Source organism: Balaenoptera ricei, chromosome 15, assembly GCF_028023285.1.
Source record: "Balaenoptera ricei isolate mBalRic1 chromosome 15, mBalRic1.hap2, whole genome shotgun sequence".
Taxonomy (NCBI): Eukaryota; Metazoa; Chordata; class Mammalia; order Artiodactyla; family Balaenopteridae; genus Balaenoptera; species Balaenoptera ricei.
The window spans coordinates 72,290,114-72,307,887 of record NC_082653.1 but is presented as its reverse complement, the minus strand read 5'-3'; the positions used below and the strand labels follow the sequence as shown (position 1 = coordinate 72,307,887).

Here is a 17,774-nt window from a genome sequence, read left to right as displayed (position 1 = left end):
TTTATATTTCTAAAGCATATACTTTTTTTCTTTTCTTTCTTTCTTTTTTTTGGGTGGGGGGGGCAGTAGTTTTAATCATACATGGCATCCTGTACCACTATTAACAGAACACGGTATTGTTTTCTGTAAATTTTTGTTATGTTTGTAATTGTCAGTGAGTTATGATATCCTGTGAGGGGTTGTTTCAAAACTTACCTACCCATTGCTGGTATTTTACGTTGCCTCCGCTTGATAAAAAGTCACTCTGTAATGAATAACTCTGAAATGTGTGTACTCATGAATGTAGCTTTGTCCTTTTAGGTAATTTTCTTAGAACAAGTGGGATTATAGGGTTAAAAGTTAGGGATATTTTGTGATTCTAGGAAATTATGTAATTTTTTTCCCTAAATTATTCTACGTGCCACTGACTCTTTGGTGTGTTGTTTTCAGCACAGTCTTACTAGCATTAGGTCCTGTTTTCAAAGAGTCTTCTCTTTTGCTAATTTGAAAGGGATAGAATGGTACGTGAACCAAGGTTTTGATTGGCATGTTGAGGTGAAGGAAGTAGGCGAGCCTGGTGCAATTGATGGAGTGCAGAAAGCGGTGGGGGGAGATCTTGGCTTGATTGGAGCAAGAAGAGCGAGATGAACAATCCCCAGCTGTTTGAATGATATGCCAAGGAGTTTGCCATGTGATTTAAGAGCTGACGGGAGCCACTGTAGATTCTTGAGCTGAGAAGTGACTGAGCTCAAAGATGCCGGTGACTGAGAATGGGAGGAACTGGGGGGGGGGGCACGGGGGGGTGGTCCTGGCTTGAGGGCAGGAGCTATGGATGTGGCAAGGAAGAGGATGCCTTGTTGCTGGGCATCATTATAGGAAAAGCTCTTTGAGCCAGAGCCTAGGTGGTATAATTTGGCATCCAAGAGCCATATTTAGCTCGTGGCTGCCTCACCAAGTTCTTCTAATACCAGTCTCACAGGAGATGTTGTGAGCTGACATATCATGTCCTCTTCCCTCGCCAGGTCCAAGACAAATTGCTGCTATCTGCATGCCATTTACTGGTCTCACTGGCCACCACTGTGCGACCTGTCTTTCTGATCAGCATCCCCGCAGTACAGAAATTATTCAACAGAATCACCGATGCCTCTGCCCAGCGGCTGGTTGATAAGGTGAGGCCTCAGGGCTACCCTGGGGTCCCCAGAGCCGTGTGGCTCAGGCTCAGGGAAGCTGAGGAGAAGAGTCTAGCCTTTCTTTTTGCACTTAGAGCTTACAGGCTGTGCTAACATAGATGGATTTCTTATATGCATGGCACCGATGCAGCCTCAGTGCTCTCTGTCATGACCTTCCTAACACAGTCAGTGTGCTGATTCACACATAAAATGTTCCTCCCAAGAGGCGTGGAGATTGTGCTGCTTTGAGAGCTGGCAATTTGGCTGGTGTTGGGAGAGTCCTCTTTGCATTCTTTCTGGTTTAAAACAGTCTGCTTTTGTTGTTAAATGTTTGTTTTCTTAGGGTTGAGACACTCCAGACAAGTATATTCTCCTAAAATCCTCCCGGAGGCTCAGGCTAGAAGTTTAAAAACAACAAAACAGGGGTGGGGTCATAGGGCAGTCCAAGCAGTTACTTAAAAGCACCTGGGATGTGAATGTATTGCTTCTGACTTGACGCCAAGGGCACATTGACTGTAAGAGACTCGTACCAGCACTGTTGTGAGTAGCTTCTCGGAGGGTGTCAGAAGCCGGCAGCTGAGGGACAGGTTGGATTCAGTGTCTGTGATTTTTCCCTCTGTGATGCTTCAAGTACTGAATTAGAGGGGAAGTGCCAGCACTAAGAGTGATTGTGGAGGCTGGCCCTGAGATGTGCTAGACCCAGATTTGGTGTTTTTGCCTCAGTTTTTCTTTTCTCCCTGGATTATCTGAGTTGGACCAAAGTCCCAGGCCCAGGTTTTAAGAAAGGAGCCTGAGGCCTGAGCTCACTGTGTGCGGTAGGTACTGAAGGTTGTGTCAGGCACAGCCCCTCTGCTGCCCACGTTGCTCGTAAACTTCTGATGGATGCCTTGGGGTCTCTTCCAGGCTCAGGTGTTGGTGTGCCGAGCCCTCTCTAATATCCTGCTGCTTCCATGGCCAAACCTCCCAGAGAATGAGCAGCAGTGGCCTGTGCGCTCCATCAACCATGCCAGCCTCATCTCTGCGCTCTCCCGGGATTATCACAACCTGAAGCCCAATGCTGTCGCCCCGCAGAGGAAGATGCCCCTGGATGACAGTAAGTGGCCCCTAGGCAGGGGCAGCCTGGGGAGATAGGTAGGGCAGGCATCATTCTTCCTTTGTGGCAGATGGGATTTGCATCTGGGGCTCATGGGTGAATTCATCTGTCCACAGTCACGCAGCTGCTAAGGAGCAGAGTCGTACTCGGGGGTAGAATCCTGTTTGCCTGTGGAATTCAGTGAACACATCAGATGAACCTATTTCCTGAATGCAGGTTGCCCCCGTCTCTTATTTAAAATGTCCAAAATAAGGAAAACATCCATTTAAAGGCATTACTTGATGATGCCTTCCGTGGGTAAACATCCTACAGTGATTCTTGATCCATTTCAGATACTTGTATAAGCAATCAAAGCAGTTCACTTCTACACACTGGGAAGCATGAAACTATCTTTTGAAACCGTTTCTAACCTTTCTCCAAATATATTTAAGAGGCTTTGAAAGAGCTTGGTATCTTCAAGTTTGATTGTTTATATTAAAGGAGGAGGAAAAAAAAGAATCAAGAAAACTCAATAGTTCAAGTAGAAGGCATCAGCTTTCTCTGAAAAATCTTCCTGAAATAACAAATATTAAAGAAATATTTTGAAAATACAGTCTATTTTCACAGAAAGAAAATAATAGAACGTTGCTGATAGCAACAAAAATGCTTTGTGAAATGTTAGTCATATGTACTCAACATTCTTTAAAAAAAGCATTACTTTTATAATTAGGAATATTAATAACATATGCTAATTGTACAAAAATACTAGAATGGTATACAGATGGAAAAAGAAACTCTTAAATCTCACTATTTTTAGTATTTTAGAAAGTAACCTTTTTAACCATCTTATTGTTATCAACCTTAATAATAATATACCGTAATAGCCAATTATTTTACCAGCAAAAGTGAGTTTATTCGGGAATAGCCAGAGGAATTGGAGTTCTCAGGATATGAGGACTATGGCAGACCATAGGCAAATCCAAAGAACTAGGAAGGGGAACTTGCTTTTATAGGGTAAAAGGGGGAGTTGCTAGGGGCTGTAATAACCAGAGTCCATTGGAGGAACCTGGGAGTCCAAAGTATAAAGACTTCTCACTGGTTAGGCTGCTACAGTCTGTGATTGGCTGGACTGTCTTCAGGTGGGAGAATAATTTTCTTCTTCCTGCAGGATAAGTAGGTAACACCTTCCTATTTGGAGTAATTGACAGTAATACATGGTGGGGCATGATAGCTCCCCCTGCAGACCTGTCCTGACTCCTGGTCTAGCTAAGGTTTAATTCCTCATTGTCTTCCCTTTTCTGTTTGTAAGAGTATTTTATAGTTATATAGCTGCATAAGAATGGCTGGCTTAATGAGGGCATCCTGTGTGCCAGGCTCTTGCCTCGGCGATCTTACATCCTCATCAAATCTCTGGCTGTGCCAACATCAACCTTCAAAATCTGGTATTTGTCTGAATCTCGTTCCAAGTGTTTTACATTCAGTAATTCATCTAATTCTAGTATCAGCTTTATGAGTTAAGTACTGTTAATTATCCTGATTTTATCCATGAGGAAACTAAGGTATGTGAAGATTGAGTAACCTGCCTAGGGGTTCCATACAGCTATTGTGGAATCATGTTTTATAAAGCTTAATGGTCTTTTCTCACTTTATCTTGCATGTACTTATATCAGGTAGCATAAGCTAGGTTATGCTATGTGGTACCAAACAACCCCCAAAGCTTAGGGGCTTAATGCAGGGAGAACATCTATTTTCTTGCTCTTACTATGTGTCCAGCTTGCATCAGGGGTTTGGGGAGGTTTTTCTTATTCTAGTCACTCGGGGACCCAGGCTGATGATGGCTCGGTTGTAGTCTGTGCTTACGTTGGGAAAGGAACATGGCGAATTGTGCAGTGATTCTTAAAGCTCTTGCCTAGAAGTGATGCTTGTCATTTCCACTCCCATTTCATTGGCCAGAGTGAATGGTTATAGGGCCAGGGCTTAACTTCAGAGGAAGTGGGAAGTGTGATTGCCACCATGTGAGGAAATATTTGCTGAATAGCATAATGATTTCCACAGTAAACATAATGAAAAACATAGTTAACGTTTGTTGAGTGTGTACTCTGTCCCAGGCACTGGGCTGGGAACTTTATATACGTTATTTCATCTAGCTTTCCCCTATAGCCCTTTGAGCTATGTCTTGTTATCCTCATTCTACAAGTGGTGAAATGAAGGCTGGAAAGTTTTTCCTATCCCAACTTTATACTTTGAAAAATTTCCAAACCTACAGAACAGTTAAAAGATTAAGTAAACGAGGGACTTTCTTGGTGGCACAGTGGTTAAGAATCCACCTGCCAATGCAGGGGACACGGGTTCGATCCCTGGTCCGGGAAGATGCCACATGCTGCAGAGCAACTAAGCCCGTGCGCCACAACTACTGAGCCTGTGCTCTAGACCCCGCGAGCCACAACTACTGAGCTTGCGTGCTGCAACTATTGAAGCCTGTGCACCTAGAGCCCGTGCTCCGCAACAAGAGAAGCCACCACAATGAGAAGCTCACGCATTGTAACAAAGAGTAGCTCCCGCTTGCCGCAACTAGAGAAAAAGCCCACGTGCAGCAACGAAGACCCAAAGCAGCCAAGAAAATACATGGTAGTAAAACAGAATTAAACCCCCATTCCAACTAAAACAACATTGTAAATCAACTATATTTCAATAAAAAAATTTTTTTAAAAAGATTAAGTAAATGAGAAACTGATATCTTTCACCAGGATTCACCAGTTAATATTTTGCCACATTTGTGTTCTCCCCAACCTCACACACACCTTTTCTTTTTAACTGAGCCATTTAAAGGAAGTTGGTGACATCAGCACTTTATCCCTGAGTACTTAACCTTTATCTTTGAGAACAAGATATTCTCTTACATTACCAGAACACCATTAACACAGCCAACCAAGCTGTGGAACATTGTTACAATAATGTTGTTTAATATATAGACCACATTTAAATTTTCCCTAGTTCTTATCAAACTGTCCTTTTTTGCTTTTTAAAAAAGGATACCTTCAAGGATCATGAGGTACATTTGATTGTCACATCTCTTTAGTTTCTTAATAAAGAAAAATATTCCTAGTTTTTGTTTGTCATGACATTGACATTTTTAAAGCGTCCAGACCTGTTTTCTTGTAGAAAGTCCCATAATCTTATTCTGTCTGGTTGTTTCCAGCAGTTTTTGGCAGGAACACCAGCTAGGTGGTGACGTGTACTTCCACTGCATCGCTTCTGTTTATCCCATTATTGGCGATGCTCAGTGTGATCACCAGCTTCAGGGAGTGTCTGCCAATCTCTCCACAATAAAGGTATCCCGTACCCCCTACCCCCCACCCCAGGCCTGCCAGGTGTACATTGCTCTGGATCACAGGGAAAGTGGTGGCGTCAGGAGTGTGATTTAGGTCTGACTGGCTCCAGATCCGTTGCTCTTCACCACATTGCCCCTTTCTTCTTCTTCTTCTTCTTTTTTTAAAAAAAAATTTATTTATTTGTTTGTTTGTTTATTTATTTTTGGCTGTGTTGGGTCTTGGTTGCTGAGCACAGGCTTTCTCTAGTTGTGGTGAGCGGGGGCTACTCTTCATTGTGTTGCGCAGGCTTCTCATTGCAGTGGCTTCTCTTGTTGCAGAGCACGGGCTCTAGGTGCGTGGGCTTCCGTAGTTGTGGCACACGGGCTCAGTAGTTGTGGCTCGCGGGCTGTAGTGCGCAGGCTCAGTAGCTGTGGCACACAGGCTTAGTTGCTCCGCGGCATGTGGGATCTTCCCGGACCAGGGCTCAAACCCGTGTCCCCTGCATTGGCAGGTGGATTCTTATCCACTGCGCCACCAGGGAAGCCCCCCCCCCTTTTTTTTTATTATTATTAATTAGCCTTTCTTCTTGAAAGCAGTGTTTTTAATGGTTTTATAACATCCTATCCTGTGGAAGTACCAATTTACATATTTCCAATTTTTGCATATTTAATCCATTTTCCTATTATTGCATATTTAATTGTGCTTTTTGTTTTCCATTTGCACATTTTTGTGAATAAATCTTGGTTCTTGTTTAAATACACTCACATCAGAGGTCAGATTTTGGTCTCTTGACTCTGTTTGCCTTCCCTGTGCCTTGTGTGTTCTTGGGGAAGCGTCTGCCAGGTGCAGTTTTCTGGCTCAGTGAGCATCCGTGTGCTGGTAGTGTTGTGAGTGAATGGCTTCTTCAGGAGCTCAGTTTCTAGCATCCCTGTGACCAGCCTTGAGTGGACCAGGCCTGTTGCGAGCCATTGTCTTCTTTCATGCCCAGTCCTATGAGTAAGGTGGTATCATCTCTCCATGTTTTCAGATGAGGAAACCGAGATTCAGAATAAGCAGAGTCAGGAGTCAGATCTGGTCCCATGCACCTGTAAAGCCTGGATTCTTTCTGCTATCCCCTTCCCTGGAAGCTGCTGCAGCCCTCACAGAGTCTGGTGGGCTCGGGGTCAGGGCCACCCGGAGAGCCCTAACAGGTGGAGGCTGGCTCTCAGCCCAGCTCCGGTTCCTCCTCTGGAGCTCCGCCAGGGTCAAGTCTGTCAAGCTCAGGCTGAGCCCTGTGGGGCTTCTTGAGGCAGCCGGTGGGAAGAGAAACCCCACAGGTGCTAGGGAGTGGTGACAACTTCCCTGTGCTGGATCTCCTGATATGTCAGGTGCTTTGCGAGAATCATTCTGAGCCTTGTCTCTAATCCTCACAGCAACCCTGCAAAGGTGGGGGCTATTGGCCAACCCTGGTGTACCGATGAGGATCCTGCCCCCATGTGTAGCTGTGTTGACCACGTGCAATTCACATCCAGGCCCCTCTGACCCAGGCCCTTGCTCTGTCCTCTGAGATCTTGCCTGTTTGCTAGCCACTGCCTCTGTTTCCCCTGTGTGCTGTATGGAGTCATCAGTGAGCTCTTACATCAGGGGATTGTTAGAAGTATTTATTGTCAGTAACATATAATACAATATATATTACAATATACTATAATGCAACATAATAACAATAATTGTATATATTTTTTTAGGCCCTCAGGCCCAATAGACCAAGGGTTGATCAGGCAGTTGATTCCTTAACACAGCAGCAGTAGATGTGCATGGCAGGTGCTTGTGTGGATTACCGGGCTGGAGCCATGTCTGGAGTTGAAGGAGGGTGTTTGATCTGCATGTGTCCATTCTTGCCTGTGATGATTACCTTGTGACACTTAACATTCTCACTGGTCTATTCACCATCTTGCAGTCTTGATTAAGTCCAAGACACCTAACCTGAGGGACATTTCATCTTCTCTGTGGACATGTTTCAGGTGGATAGAGGCAGAATAGAGGCAAAAAACTGAGCAGGCTGGCTGGCAGGCAACTGGAGTCCTGACAGTAAAAAGGGAACAAAAAAAGGAAGAAAAGGATGTAGAAAGAGAGATACAGAGAGAGATTGATAACTCACTCAAGAGAGACTTCTGTGTGATTGTCCTCTGAATAACTTTGCAGGTTTCTTCCCCTTCCCTGTGTTCCCTCTTACCCTGTTTATCCTCAGACAAGTCATAACAGGCAACTTAATCTTGGTTTGCAGCCAAGGTGATTATCCACCAGACACTTAGTGTCTTAGAAGATATCGTGGAGAATATCTCCGGGGAATCCACCAAGTCCCGACAGATCTGCTACCAGTCCCTGCAGGAATCCGTTCAGGTCTCCCTGGCCCTCTTTCCAGCTTTTATCCATCAGTCAGGTAGGAGCTGGCCGCAGGCCTCACTGCTGGGTGGTGCTGACAAGGACCAGAGTAACTGCTTAGCTCTGCAGGGCAGGCCAAGTCAGTCGGTGGGGTTGGCCTAGATGGTGAAGGCGGAGGGCGGTTATGTCGTGTGTCGCTGAGTCACTTGGGAACATGAATGGATGGGAGTAAGAGGGGCATTGCAGCGGGACAGAGAACTTTTCTGATAGTTATTTACTTACATGGCAAGGTGGATTTTGCTGAGATGCTTCACCTCCGCACACTGTCACTGTCACTCAGAGAGGCTCTCTCTGGGTCTCTGGATGTACTCGCCTGGCTTTCATGACCACTTACAGTGGTCTTGTCAGTCTTATGAGAGAAATATCCAGGGCTTCTCAGTCACTCAGATTGCCCCTGAGTGTGTGTGGTTCAAGCCAGAGCGTACTGTACAATATGATTGTTTAGATCTGGAAGTGGAGCCACGCTAAATGTAACCAGTATTTTCTGCAGTTAATCTATTTAATAGCCCAGGGCCATGCAATCTGAGTACACCCTCACTGTCCACTTTCAGCCACTTGACCCTGGACCCAACTGCAGATTATCAGTCATAGAGAAGTGGCTGAAGCCCTCAGGGGCTGACCCAGTTCAGTAGTTGCATCAGCAAGTACAGAATAACCCACCTGCAGTGAGAATTCTGCGTGGCGCTGGGTGCTGGGCAGTGAGGGCGGCTTCGAGATGACCTTCTTTTCCTATCGTGAGCCATCAGGCAGAGTTCTCTGTGCCAGAGCAGTTTTCTCAGCACATCCTTAATCATTTCCCACTTTCCGTCATTGGCTGTGATGGTGTTGGGGAAATTTCTTCCAGCAGGAAGCCTTAGAGAGAAAGGATAGTGCAGATTGCAGAAGGAAGTGCATCAAGCCAAGGGCTTCTGTTTATCCCTGTGTACGTGCCTCTGATCATTTGCTTTGTCCCTTTATTTAGATGTGACTGATGAGATGCTGAGTTTCTTCCTCACTCTGTTTCGAGGCCTTAGAGTACAGATGGGCGTGCCTTTCACTGAGCAGATCATACAGACTTTCCTCAATATGTTTACCAGGTAACCACAGACCCGCTGTGTCCAGGGTTTTCAGACTCCACATGAGCAGTGGTGCGACCTGGCTACAAAGTGTGGGACTTTTTGCTCCTTTCCTTCACTTGCCCCAAGTGTTGGTTTTCATGCTGCTCCCCAGAGAAACGTTTTCTTGGCTACTGTGTGCGTTCTCTGTCTGCAGAGAACAGTTGGCCGAGAGCATCCTCCACGAAGGCAGTACTGGCTGCCGGGTGGTTGAGAAGTTCCTGAAGATCCTGCAGGTGGTGGTCCAGGAGCCTGGCCAGGTGTTCAAGCCCTTCCTCCCCAGTATCATCTCCCTGTGCATGGAGCAGGTGTATCCCATCATCGCCGAGGTATGAGGGGCTGGGGTGGTCCCCTGTGCTGCCTCCTGCCTGAGATGGGGGAGGGAATGAAATATTGAGGAAAATGGGTTGTGTTTTAAAGCTAATTTGTTAGTTATTTTATTTTTCTTATAAAATAATTTTTTTTCTGAGAAAGAATGCCATTAGCTTGGTATGGTTTTTTTTATATTGGTTGAGTTAATTAGAACTAATCTAGTGTAAGCATAACAGGTTGTCACAAGGTTGGTTGGTAAGTAAGATCAGTGTCCCATGGCAAATAATTTAGAACTTTAGGTGAATATATGGTTTTCTCCAGCAAACATAACAAATGTTGTAGTAATGACACTTCATAACACTTTCCTATTAAGAACTTTCATGATCTCAAGGATACAAAACAAGTTCTTAGAACCATTCAAAGCTTTCATCATTAGAAAGCTCTTTGTCCTTCTTAGAAAACAGCCACTCAGCATGACAAAATTCAGAATAAATATATATTTAACTTAAGTTTTCTGTAATAGTTACGTAAATAAGGGCTAACCTTCCTAACTGCCCAAACTAAGGCTTAAGTAAGTCCAGTTGCTTTGCATCATTAAACACACCTGCGCCCTCTGAGGATTCCTGCCATGGAAGTTGGTGCCCCCTGGTCTTAATTTAACTTTAATCAAAGCTGCATTAAATAGATCTGGGCCTTATAATGTTTAATTCTGCCGAGACCTGTGGAATAATGTGACCTGTCGTGCTCTTCAGTGACTTGGAGATTTTTGGATAAATGTGAAAATTATTGCTGAGCCTGCCTCCCTCACCCCCTCCTCTTGCCTGAGAAAGGAGACAGGCTGGGAGAGCAGTTAGCGCCACACTGTGCCTCCCCCGGGGTGCTGCTTCCACCCGGAGGCCCTCTAACGCTGCTGTCGGTGGTTTCTAAGTGCTCTTTAAACTCCTTTTCTATGGAGGGCAGAACCTCTTTTAAGCCTTCTTATTTGTCTTTATCCTCAGAGGTTGCATAAGACCAACAGGTTAGCTGGGACAGCTTTTTTTTTATACTGACAAAGGAACAGCACCACCAAGAAGATGTGACAGATCAGGTCAGCTGCTTGCTCAGCAGGAAATCCATATTCCTAATTGTTTTCCATTTAGTAGCCTTTTTTTCTTGGCTTAAAAAGCTGAGTGCTTCCATCAGAAAAAGGGCCCCGGGGGCTTCCCTGGTGGCGCAGTGGTTGGGAATCTGCCTGCCAATGCAGGGGACACGGGTTCGAGCCCTGGTCTGGGAAGATCCCACATGCCACGGAGCAACTGGGCCCGTGAGCCACAATTACTGAGCCTGCGCGTCTGGAGCCTGTGCTCCGCAACAAGAGAGGCCGCAATGGTGAGAGGCCCGCACACCGCGATGAAGAGTGGTCCCCACTTGCCGCAACTAGAGAAAGCCCTCGCACAGAAACGAAGACTCAACACAGTCATAAATAAATAAAGAACGTGAATTTCTTTAAAAAAAAAAAAAAAAGAAAAAGAAAAAGGGCCCCTTGGCACCGACCCAGGCATTGTGTGTCTCAACTGTGACCATGTCTCTGCCAAAGAACTCCTCGTTTGAACTGCTGGCCCACAGGGGGCTTGACAGGACGAGAGTGAGGGTGGAAAGCCAACCCGCTGCTGGCTGTTAGGAGGCATCTCTCAGGCCTCTTTGCTGCTCTGGGCCCAGGCTGTGAGTGGCTCCCTGAAGGTCTGAGGGTCTGTGTGTGTCTCCGCAGCGCCCCTCCCCTGATGTGAAGGCTGAGCTGTTTGAGCTCCTTTTCCGGACGCTGCATCACAACTGGAGGTACTTCTTCAGGTCCACCGTCCTGGCCAGTGTCCAGAGGGGGATTGCTGAGGAGCAGATGGAGAATGAGCCTCAGTTCAGTGCCATCATGCAGGTAATGGGGCAGAGCTGGTGAGGCTGCCTTGTGATCCAGGAACAGACACGCATCATTCTGGACACCACCTGGGTCCACTGGCCGACTGTCCCTTGCTTTGCTTCTGTGGCATATGGTCCCACTGCCTCTAATGTGGCCACTGCAGCAGGCGCCACGCAGTGGCACTTTGAAGCCTCGTGGTCTTGGGTCTGAAGCTCAGCTCTACCTCTTAGTACCTATGAAATTAGTTAACGTCTTGGAGCCTCAGTCTCTCCATCTGTGAAGTAGGGATAATAGTGCCTATTTCGTGGGTTTGTTGTGGGGTTAAATGAGAGTGTACACAGCGTTCCTGGCACCCAGGATGCTGGATACGTCTCAGTTCCCTCTGCCTTATAGCAGAGTTGCCCCACGTGTGAGGAGGCTGCCCACGTCAGGACCACCTGGGGCCCTCCTTACCTGCAGCACTGTGTTAGTTGATCTGCATTTTTGAGAGAGAATTCTGGCTTGTACCATGTCGGGAGAAACACTGCCCTGTGATTGTCTCCCTTTCTGATCAAGTGCAACTGTTAAACCCTAGAGAGTGAGCTCTGGGGGCTGAGCACACACCACTGTGGGAGACGGGCGGCCTCCCCGTGCCGGCGTGGCCGGCTGCTCAGGGACCGCTTCCAGGCGCACTCCTTGTTCTGCACTCAGTCGTACAACTTTTTTATTCTAAGCCTCGGCTGAAGTAGAGAGTTATTTTTATTTTTTGGATTTTCAGTGCTAGCTTTTCGTCACGGGGAAACCAGCGGGATTCTACCGTTCTTCCATTCGGCTTCCTCCCAGCGTGCGCGCACACACACGCTCACGCGCTCTCCCTGTGTGGAAGAGCGGATGTCGCACCCCTGGTCTTTGCAGTTATTTTCATGCACTTCCATCTCTGACACCCCATCACGGGCCTGGATTTGGAGTATTCAAGTGCCTTCTCTCCTTCCCCTCCTACCTCCCTCTTCCACTCTGTCCTTGCTTTCAAGACTCTTTTGATGGCTGGTCCTCCACTCAGGGCGGGTAAAAGCCACTTTGGAAAACAGCTTCACAGTTTGGCAGTTTCTTATAAAGTTAAACATGTAATTACTATGTGATCTAGCAATCCCATCTCTAAATATTTTACCTAAGATAAATGGAAACATATATTCCCCCCAACCTATACACAGATGTTATAGCAGCTTTTTTCATAATTGCCAAAAGCTGGAAACAATTCAAATATCCATCAGCCAGTGGCTTGATAAACAGACTGTGGCACCTGCTCCTCAGCAAGTAAAAAGGAACCTGTTCTCATTCGCACAACACAGTGACCTCCCAATACATTCCACCAGGTGTAAGAGTCCGGCTCCAAAGGGCTATATACTGCTGATTCCATTCCATCATATGACACATGTTCTGGAAAAGGCAAATCCAGGGGAACAGAGAGTGAGCAGTGGTTACCTCGGGGTAAGAGGAGAGGACTGACCACAAAGGGGGCACGAGGGAACTTTTTGGGAGAAGGAAATGTTCTGTTCTGATCGTTGTGGTGGTTAGATGACTCTGTGTGTTGGTCAGAATTACACAATGGTGAATCTCAAAAGGGTGAATTTCACTCTGTGTTACACTTCAATAAACCCGACTTTAAAAACTAAATAAAACAATTGGGCATCATGGAGATGTTATCACTACAGCAGGGGTTATAAGACCCCCTTCTCATAGTTTAGGAGCCCAGGGACAGAATGACGAGGCCATCACCGGCTTATTCTGGGGAGTGTCCTGCCCACCACTGGGTTTGCATTTCACTCGCCTCCCCCACTCCTCCGTCACTTTCTGGGGGAGCAGGGCTCTTTGTGTTTGGGGTGCGGGGTGAACTGGAAACTTCCACAGCCCAGAAACTGCAAAGCAGTTTAAAAACTTGCTATTGCTTAACCCTAAGGCAGAGGCAGCCAGGTGTGAAGGAGCCTTCAAGGATTTGTGGTTTATAAGACCTGGGATGCCAAGGAGAGGGTGGCTTACGGGCGAGTGGTTGGCTTGAGGCGGGGAGGGCAGCCTCTGGTATCTGCTAAGACGGCTGAGGTACTTGCCTAGAGGTGTTAGCTGCTTCCTTCAAAGACAGATCCTGTGAAGGTGTGGAGGTTAATTACAAAAGGTGCAAGATGAGACCAAATAAGTGAGGCCCAGTGGGGAGGACTTGGGAGCTCAGACTACACAGGAGCGTTCCAAAGATCTGACCAGACAGGCCAGGAGAATGAGGCAGTAGGTGCCCCCGCCCTGCGTCAGCGTGGGGAACCGCCGCCAAGTGTCAGTTCTTTGGGCGTAGGGAGGTGCCCTAGAAAGGCTGGATCTGAGGGTGTTGAAAGGCTGCTTATAAAATGGTGGTCTTATTTCCTAGGCTTTTGGACAGTCCTTTCTCCAGCCTGACATCCACCTATTTAAACAAAATCTCTTTTACTTGGAGACTCTCAACACCAAGCAGAAGCTGTACCACAAGGTAAGTGCCCCAGCTCCCAGATGAAGGTTTCTTCATCAGAGGTGTCGTGGGCCCAGGCCGAGGCCACCCTCCTCAGGTCAGTGGCTGCGGAGCACGACGGGAAGTAGGCAGGGAGCCCGCCCGGCCTTCGCTCACCCTGCTCCCTCTCTGTCTGCAGAAGATCTTCCGGACCACCATGCTCTTTCAGTTTGTGAACGTGCTGCTCCAGGTCCTGGTTCACAAGTCCCACGACCTCCTGCAGGAGGAGATTGGCATCGCCATTTACAACATGGCCTCTGTGGACTTCGATGGCTTTTTCGCGGCCTTCCTCCCAGAGTTCCTGACCAGCTGTGACGGTGTGGATGCCAACCAGAAAAATGTGCTGGGGCGGAATTTCAAGATGGATCGGGTGAGGAGAGAGAGGCCAGGCTAAAGGGAGGGCAGGCGTGGGCTCTCAAGCCTGGCACCTGTTCCGAGAGGAGGGGGCAGGCTGCCTCGCGCGTGCTTTGTGCCCCCGGCGGCTCCACTGTAGCTTGTGCGGCTCCTGGATGACTCGGTGCCGTGGCTGGATTGAGGGGCACACGCTGTCCCCCAGTGGTGGCCTCTGCAGCACGTATATTCTTCGTCTCAGCTACTGGGCCCGGTTCTGGCCCCAGCCGTCCGCCTGATTTGTCTCAGCTTCTTTACACTCTGTCGAGCCCACCTCTGACTGGGGCCCAGCTCTTGTTTCCTTTGGGTCGTGAGCCAGTACAGCCCGGACTTGCAGACAGGCCGTGAAGATTGGTGCTTGGGAGCCCAAGCACCAGGGGTTAGCGGTGGGGCCCTGGGCTCTTCCAGATGCCAGGCTCAGCGGGGCTGACCTGCTGCCAGGCCCTGGGAGGAGCCTCACAGCGCTCACGCTCTTGCCTCCCACTGTCCACCCAGAGCCGGTCAGGTGGGCTGTTCCGCCTGGGCAGCCCCTTGAGTGGGAACTGGGGTGGTGAGGCCTGTGGATGCCCGTGAAGCCATCGTTGCTAGTGTGTCCGGGTCCCGTGGTGCCCAGCCTCTCCTGTCCTGGGGCCTCCTTGCTGGGCCCTCACCTGTCCTCCTCCTTCCCGTTTCAGCTGCTAAGTCTTGGCTGCTCGCCCGCCAAGAGGCTCTTCCTGGAACTTTTCCTATCGAATAAGTAATTTTCGTCTTTCAGCCACTCACACTTGATGCAGTGACACCTTCTCTTTCTCCCACATCCTCTTGGTGGTGTTGACCCGACCGCCGTGCGAGAACAGCCCGTCCACGTTCCACTTCAGCGTCCAGGGTTGCGTGTTGCTCTTGCTGTAGCAAACTCTTCGTCTTCCTTGCTTGTCTCGTCTGTGATACGTGTCAAGGTAGTTCTTTCTTAGACTCAGCTCCTGTTTTCCCTTGTCTGGAATCTTTCTCTCCCTGGCGTTGATCTTGTTTTCTCCTGAGCTTCATTAAGTTCACTTCAGCCAGTTGGGTATTTTGTCATCCTTATCCTGGAGGCCAAATCCTAATATTTAATGATCAGTTTCTAATGATGTCATTCTCAGTCAACTTCTTGATTTAAAGCAGTGGTTTTCAAAGCTATTGATAGGTATGCATCAGAGCACCTGGGGTGCTTATTAAAAATGCAGAAATGTACTGCCGTGTTCCATTCAAGACATTTGAATTTGGCATTTGGGCGCCACTGATTTTAAAAATATGCCTTGGTTTGTTTTCTTGAGGATAAAATAAGTAAAGGAATCAGCGCCTACATTCATTCATTCATCCATCCACTGTGTATTTAAGCTGGCTTCTTCTCCAGCCCTGTGCCAGGTGTCCAGGAGCTCGTGCCTGCCTGCCTTTAAGGAGTCCTGCTGGGAAGATGGGCAACAGCGCCCTCTGTGGACCACACTGAACCAAACACCTTATTTGCCTCAGCTTTTTTTTAGCCTTCCAACAGCCTTCTGAAGTGTAGGTCCTGTTGTTTAACACCACTTCACAGAGGAACCCAGGCTCAGAAAGGGCAGCAGTTGGTTGGCAGTTACAGAACTTGGGATTGGTAGAGCCAGGAAGCGGGATCTGGAGCTGGGGCTTCTGGCTCCAGAGCCTGCCCTCACTGTCCACAGGCAGGGTGAGCCAAGGGCCTCAGAGAGCTTGGAGCAGAGGCGCCGACCTAGCCCGCTGGAGCCAGGAAATAGGACGTATCCGAGTGGCCTTTTTGGAAGAGGCAGGCTTTGAGCTAAAGTTTGAAGAGGAGGAGAGGTTAGCCAGGCCTTGGGGGTGTGGACAGGCACCGTTGATGTTACTTTGCCTGTGGATCTGCAATCCAGCCTTCAGTAATCCCAATCCAAAGATGAAGAAGCAGACCTCGGGTGGTCCTGTAGTGGTCCATGGTTGAATTTGAGCTTCCTGCTGTGAGGGGCCTTCTCTGTTTGTATTCTGCTATTCTGCGGCCTAGCAGGCTAGGTGTCATGAGACATATGGGCCACTGTGACTCTTGATTGGCAGAGCCTGCCTGGAGCCCTGGGTGGAGAAGGGTTCTGCAGATGTGGCTCGGCTGGCTGTGGTGGAGGGGAGCCGTATCAGTGCTCGGGAGCGACTCCAGTCTAGATCCCCTCCCTTCCTGACTGTGTTACCCGGGGCAGGTTTCTTAATCTGTCCGCGCTTCATTTTCTTCATCCTTCAAATGATGGTACTAACAACCTGCACCACAGGCTGGCAGTGAGGATTAAATTACTTTTGTCTCTGAATTGCTTGGGACAGGGCCTGGCACGTGGTGGGCACTAGGGCAGTATCAGCTGTTGTTCTTTTTCTCCCACTGTGCCTTTGCTGACACGTGGGGCAAGAATGAGTGAAGTTTCGCGTTTTGTCAAATGTTCTCAGAGCTCCGGACGCCCTGTGCGACAGGAGTGGCTGGTTGGGTGGGGGTGATTTGGGGTGTTGGGTGGGGCTGGGCTGCAGCTGTGCCCCTGCCTTCCAGGACCTGCCCTCGTTCACCCAGAGTGTGCACAGGCTGGTCAACGACCTGCGTTACTACAGACTCTGCAACGACAGCCTGCCCCCCGGCACCGTGAAGCTCTAGGCGCGGCCTGCTCACCGCCCAAGAGACGTGGACTCCTGCCGCCGCCACCTGCACCACCTCCGCCTGCTGCCACGGGTGTCTCCCGGACGGGCCTCGGCCGCTCCTCGGCTTCTCACGCCCGGAGCGGCGTCGCCTGCCCTCAACCCACTCCACGCTCCTCTCCTGCCACCCACCCAGCAGAACTGGCTCCGGGGTGTCCCGGGGTTTGGAGCAGGCAGGGATCATGCGGCCAGGTACCAGGGAGGCAACGGGAAACCTTGTGGGGTGGTCCGTGCAGATCATGCGTGTATCAGTCACGAGGCAGAAACGCCAAGGACAGCTGTGACAGTGCCACCTTCTCACCATTCCACCTCCCCACCCCTCCCGGCCCAGCCGGCTAAGGAGAGGCATGATGTTGGAACTACTTTGGCACTTCTGTCAAGCCTCTCCCTCCCTCCCCCTCAATTGCCTTGAAGTCTCTGCTGTTTGTCAGAGATTTGCAGACCCATGGGGTTTTTTTTTTTTTTGTTCTTGTTTTCTCATCATTCCATTGTGATACTAAGAAACTAAGAAGCTTAATGAAAAAATAAAATGCTTATGTTGTTGTTATATAAACGCTGGTTAGGGAGCTTCTTTTCCACTCAAAACTTCCTCAAGGGCCAGCATCCAGGTGAAGGGGAGCGTCCTGGCGGGGAGCAGGGCAGCAGGGGGTGAGGCCTGTGTCGGTGCCCACGGGGAGCCCCTCCGAGGAGGACTAACTTACATCCCGTCCTCTTCTCGACAACGTCTTTAACAGTGAGAAGACGCAGGGTCCCTGTTCTCAAGTTCAGGGACGGTGGGGGACTTGGTCTGACAGTTACCCTAGTGGTGGAGGTGGGCCTGGAGTCCAGGTGGTGTCCACACCCCTGCTTCTCAGAACGTGGGCTCCCACTCCTCCCCCTCCCAGAGAGTGGACCCCTCAATGGACCAAAGTCTCGCCTGAGGACAACAGGGAGGTGAAGGTCTCTTAATGGAT

At 48.7% G+C, this 17,774-nt stretch overlaps 1 protein-coding gene across 1 annotated transcript in view; it reads left to right on the top strand.

Moving 5' to 3' along the window:
* The window catches only part of XPO6 (exportin 6), a 113,251-nt gene extending 95,906 nt beyond the window's left edge, over window positions 1–17,345 (top strand). The window contains exons 16-24 of the mRNA XM_059896570.1: window positions 1,002–1,148; window positions 2,052–2,241; window positions 7,795–7,950; window positions 8,914–9,028; window positions 9,204–9,375; window positions 11,106–11,267; window positions 13,642–13,740; window positions 13,898–14,128; window positions 16,679–17,345. Of these exons, the coding sequence (XP_059752553.1) occupies window positions 1,002–1,148; window positions 2,052–2,241; window positions 7,795–7,950; window positions 8,914–9,028; window positions 9,204–9,375; window positions 11,106–11,267; window positions 13,642–13,740; window positions 13,898–14,128; window positions 16,679–16,780 (1,374 nt within the window). The 3' untranslated portion in view covers window positions 16,781–17,345. The remainder of the gene's footprint in view (window positions 1–1,001; window positions 1,149–2,051; window positions 2,242–7,794; window positions 7,951–8,913; window positions 9,029–9,203; window positions 9,376–11,105; window positions 11,268–13,641; window positions 13,741–13,897; window positions 14,129–16,678) is intronic.
* Window positions 17,346–17,774: the final 429 nt, after the last annotated feature.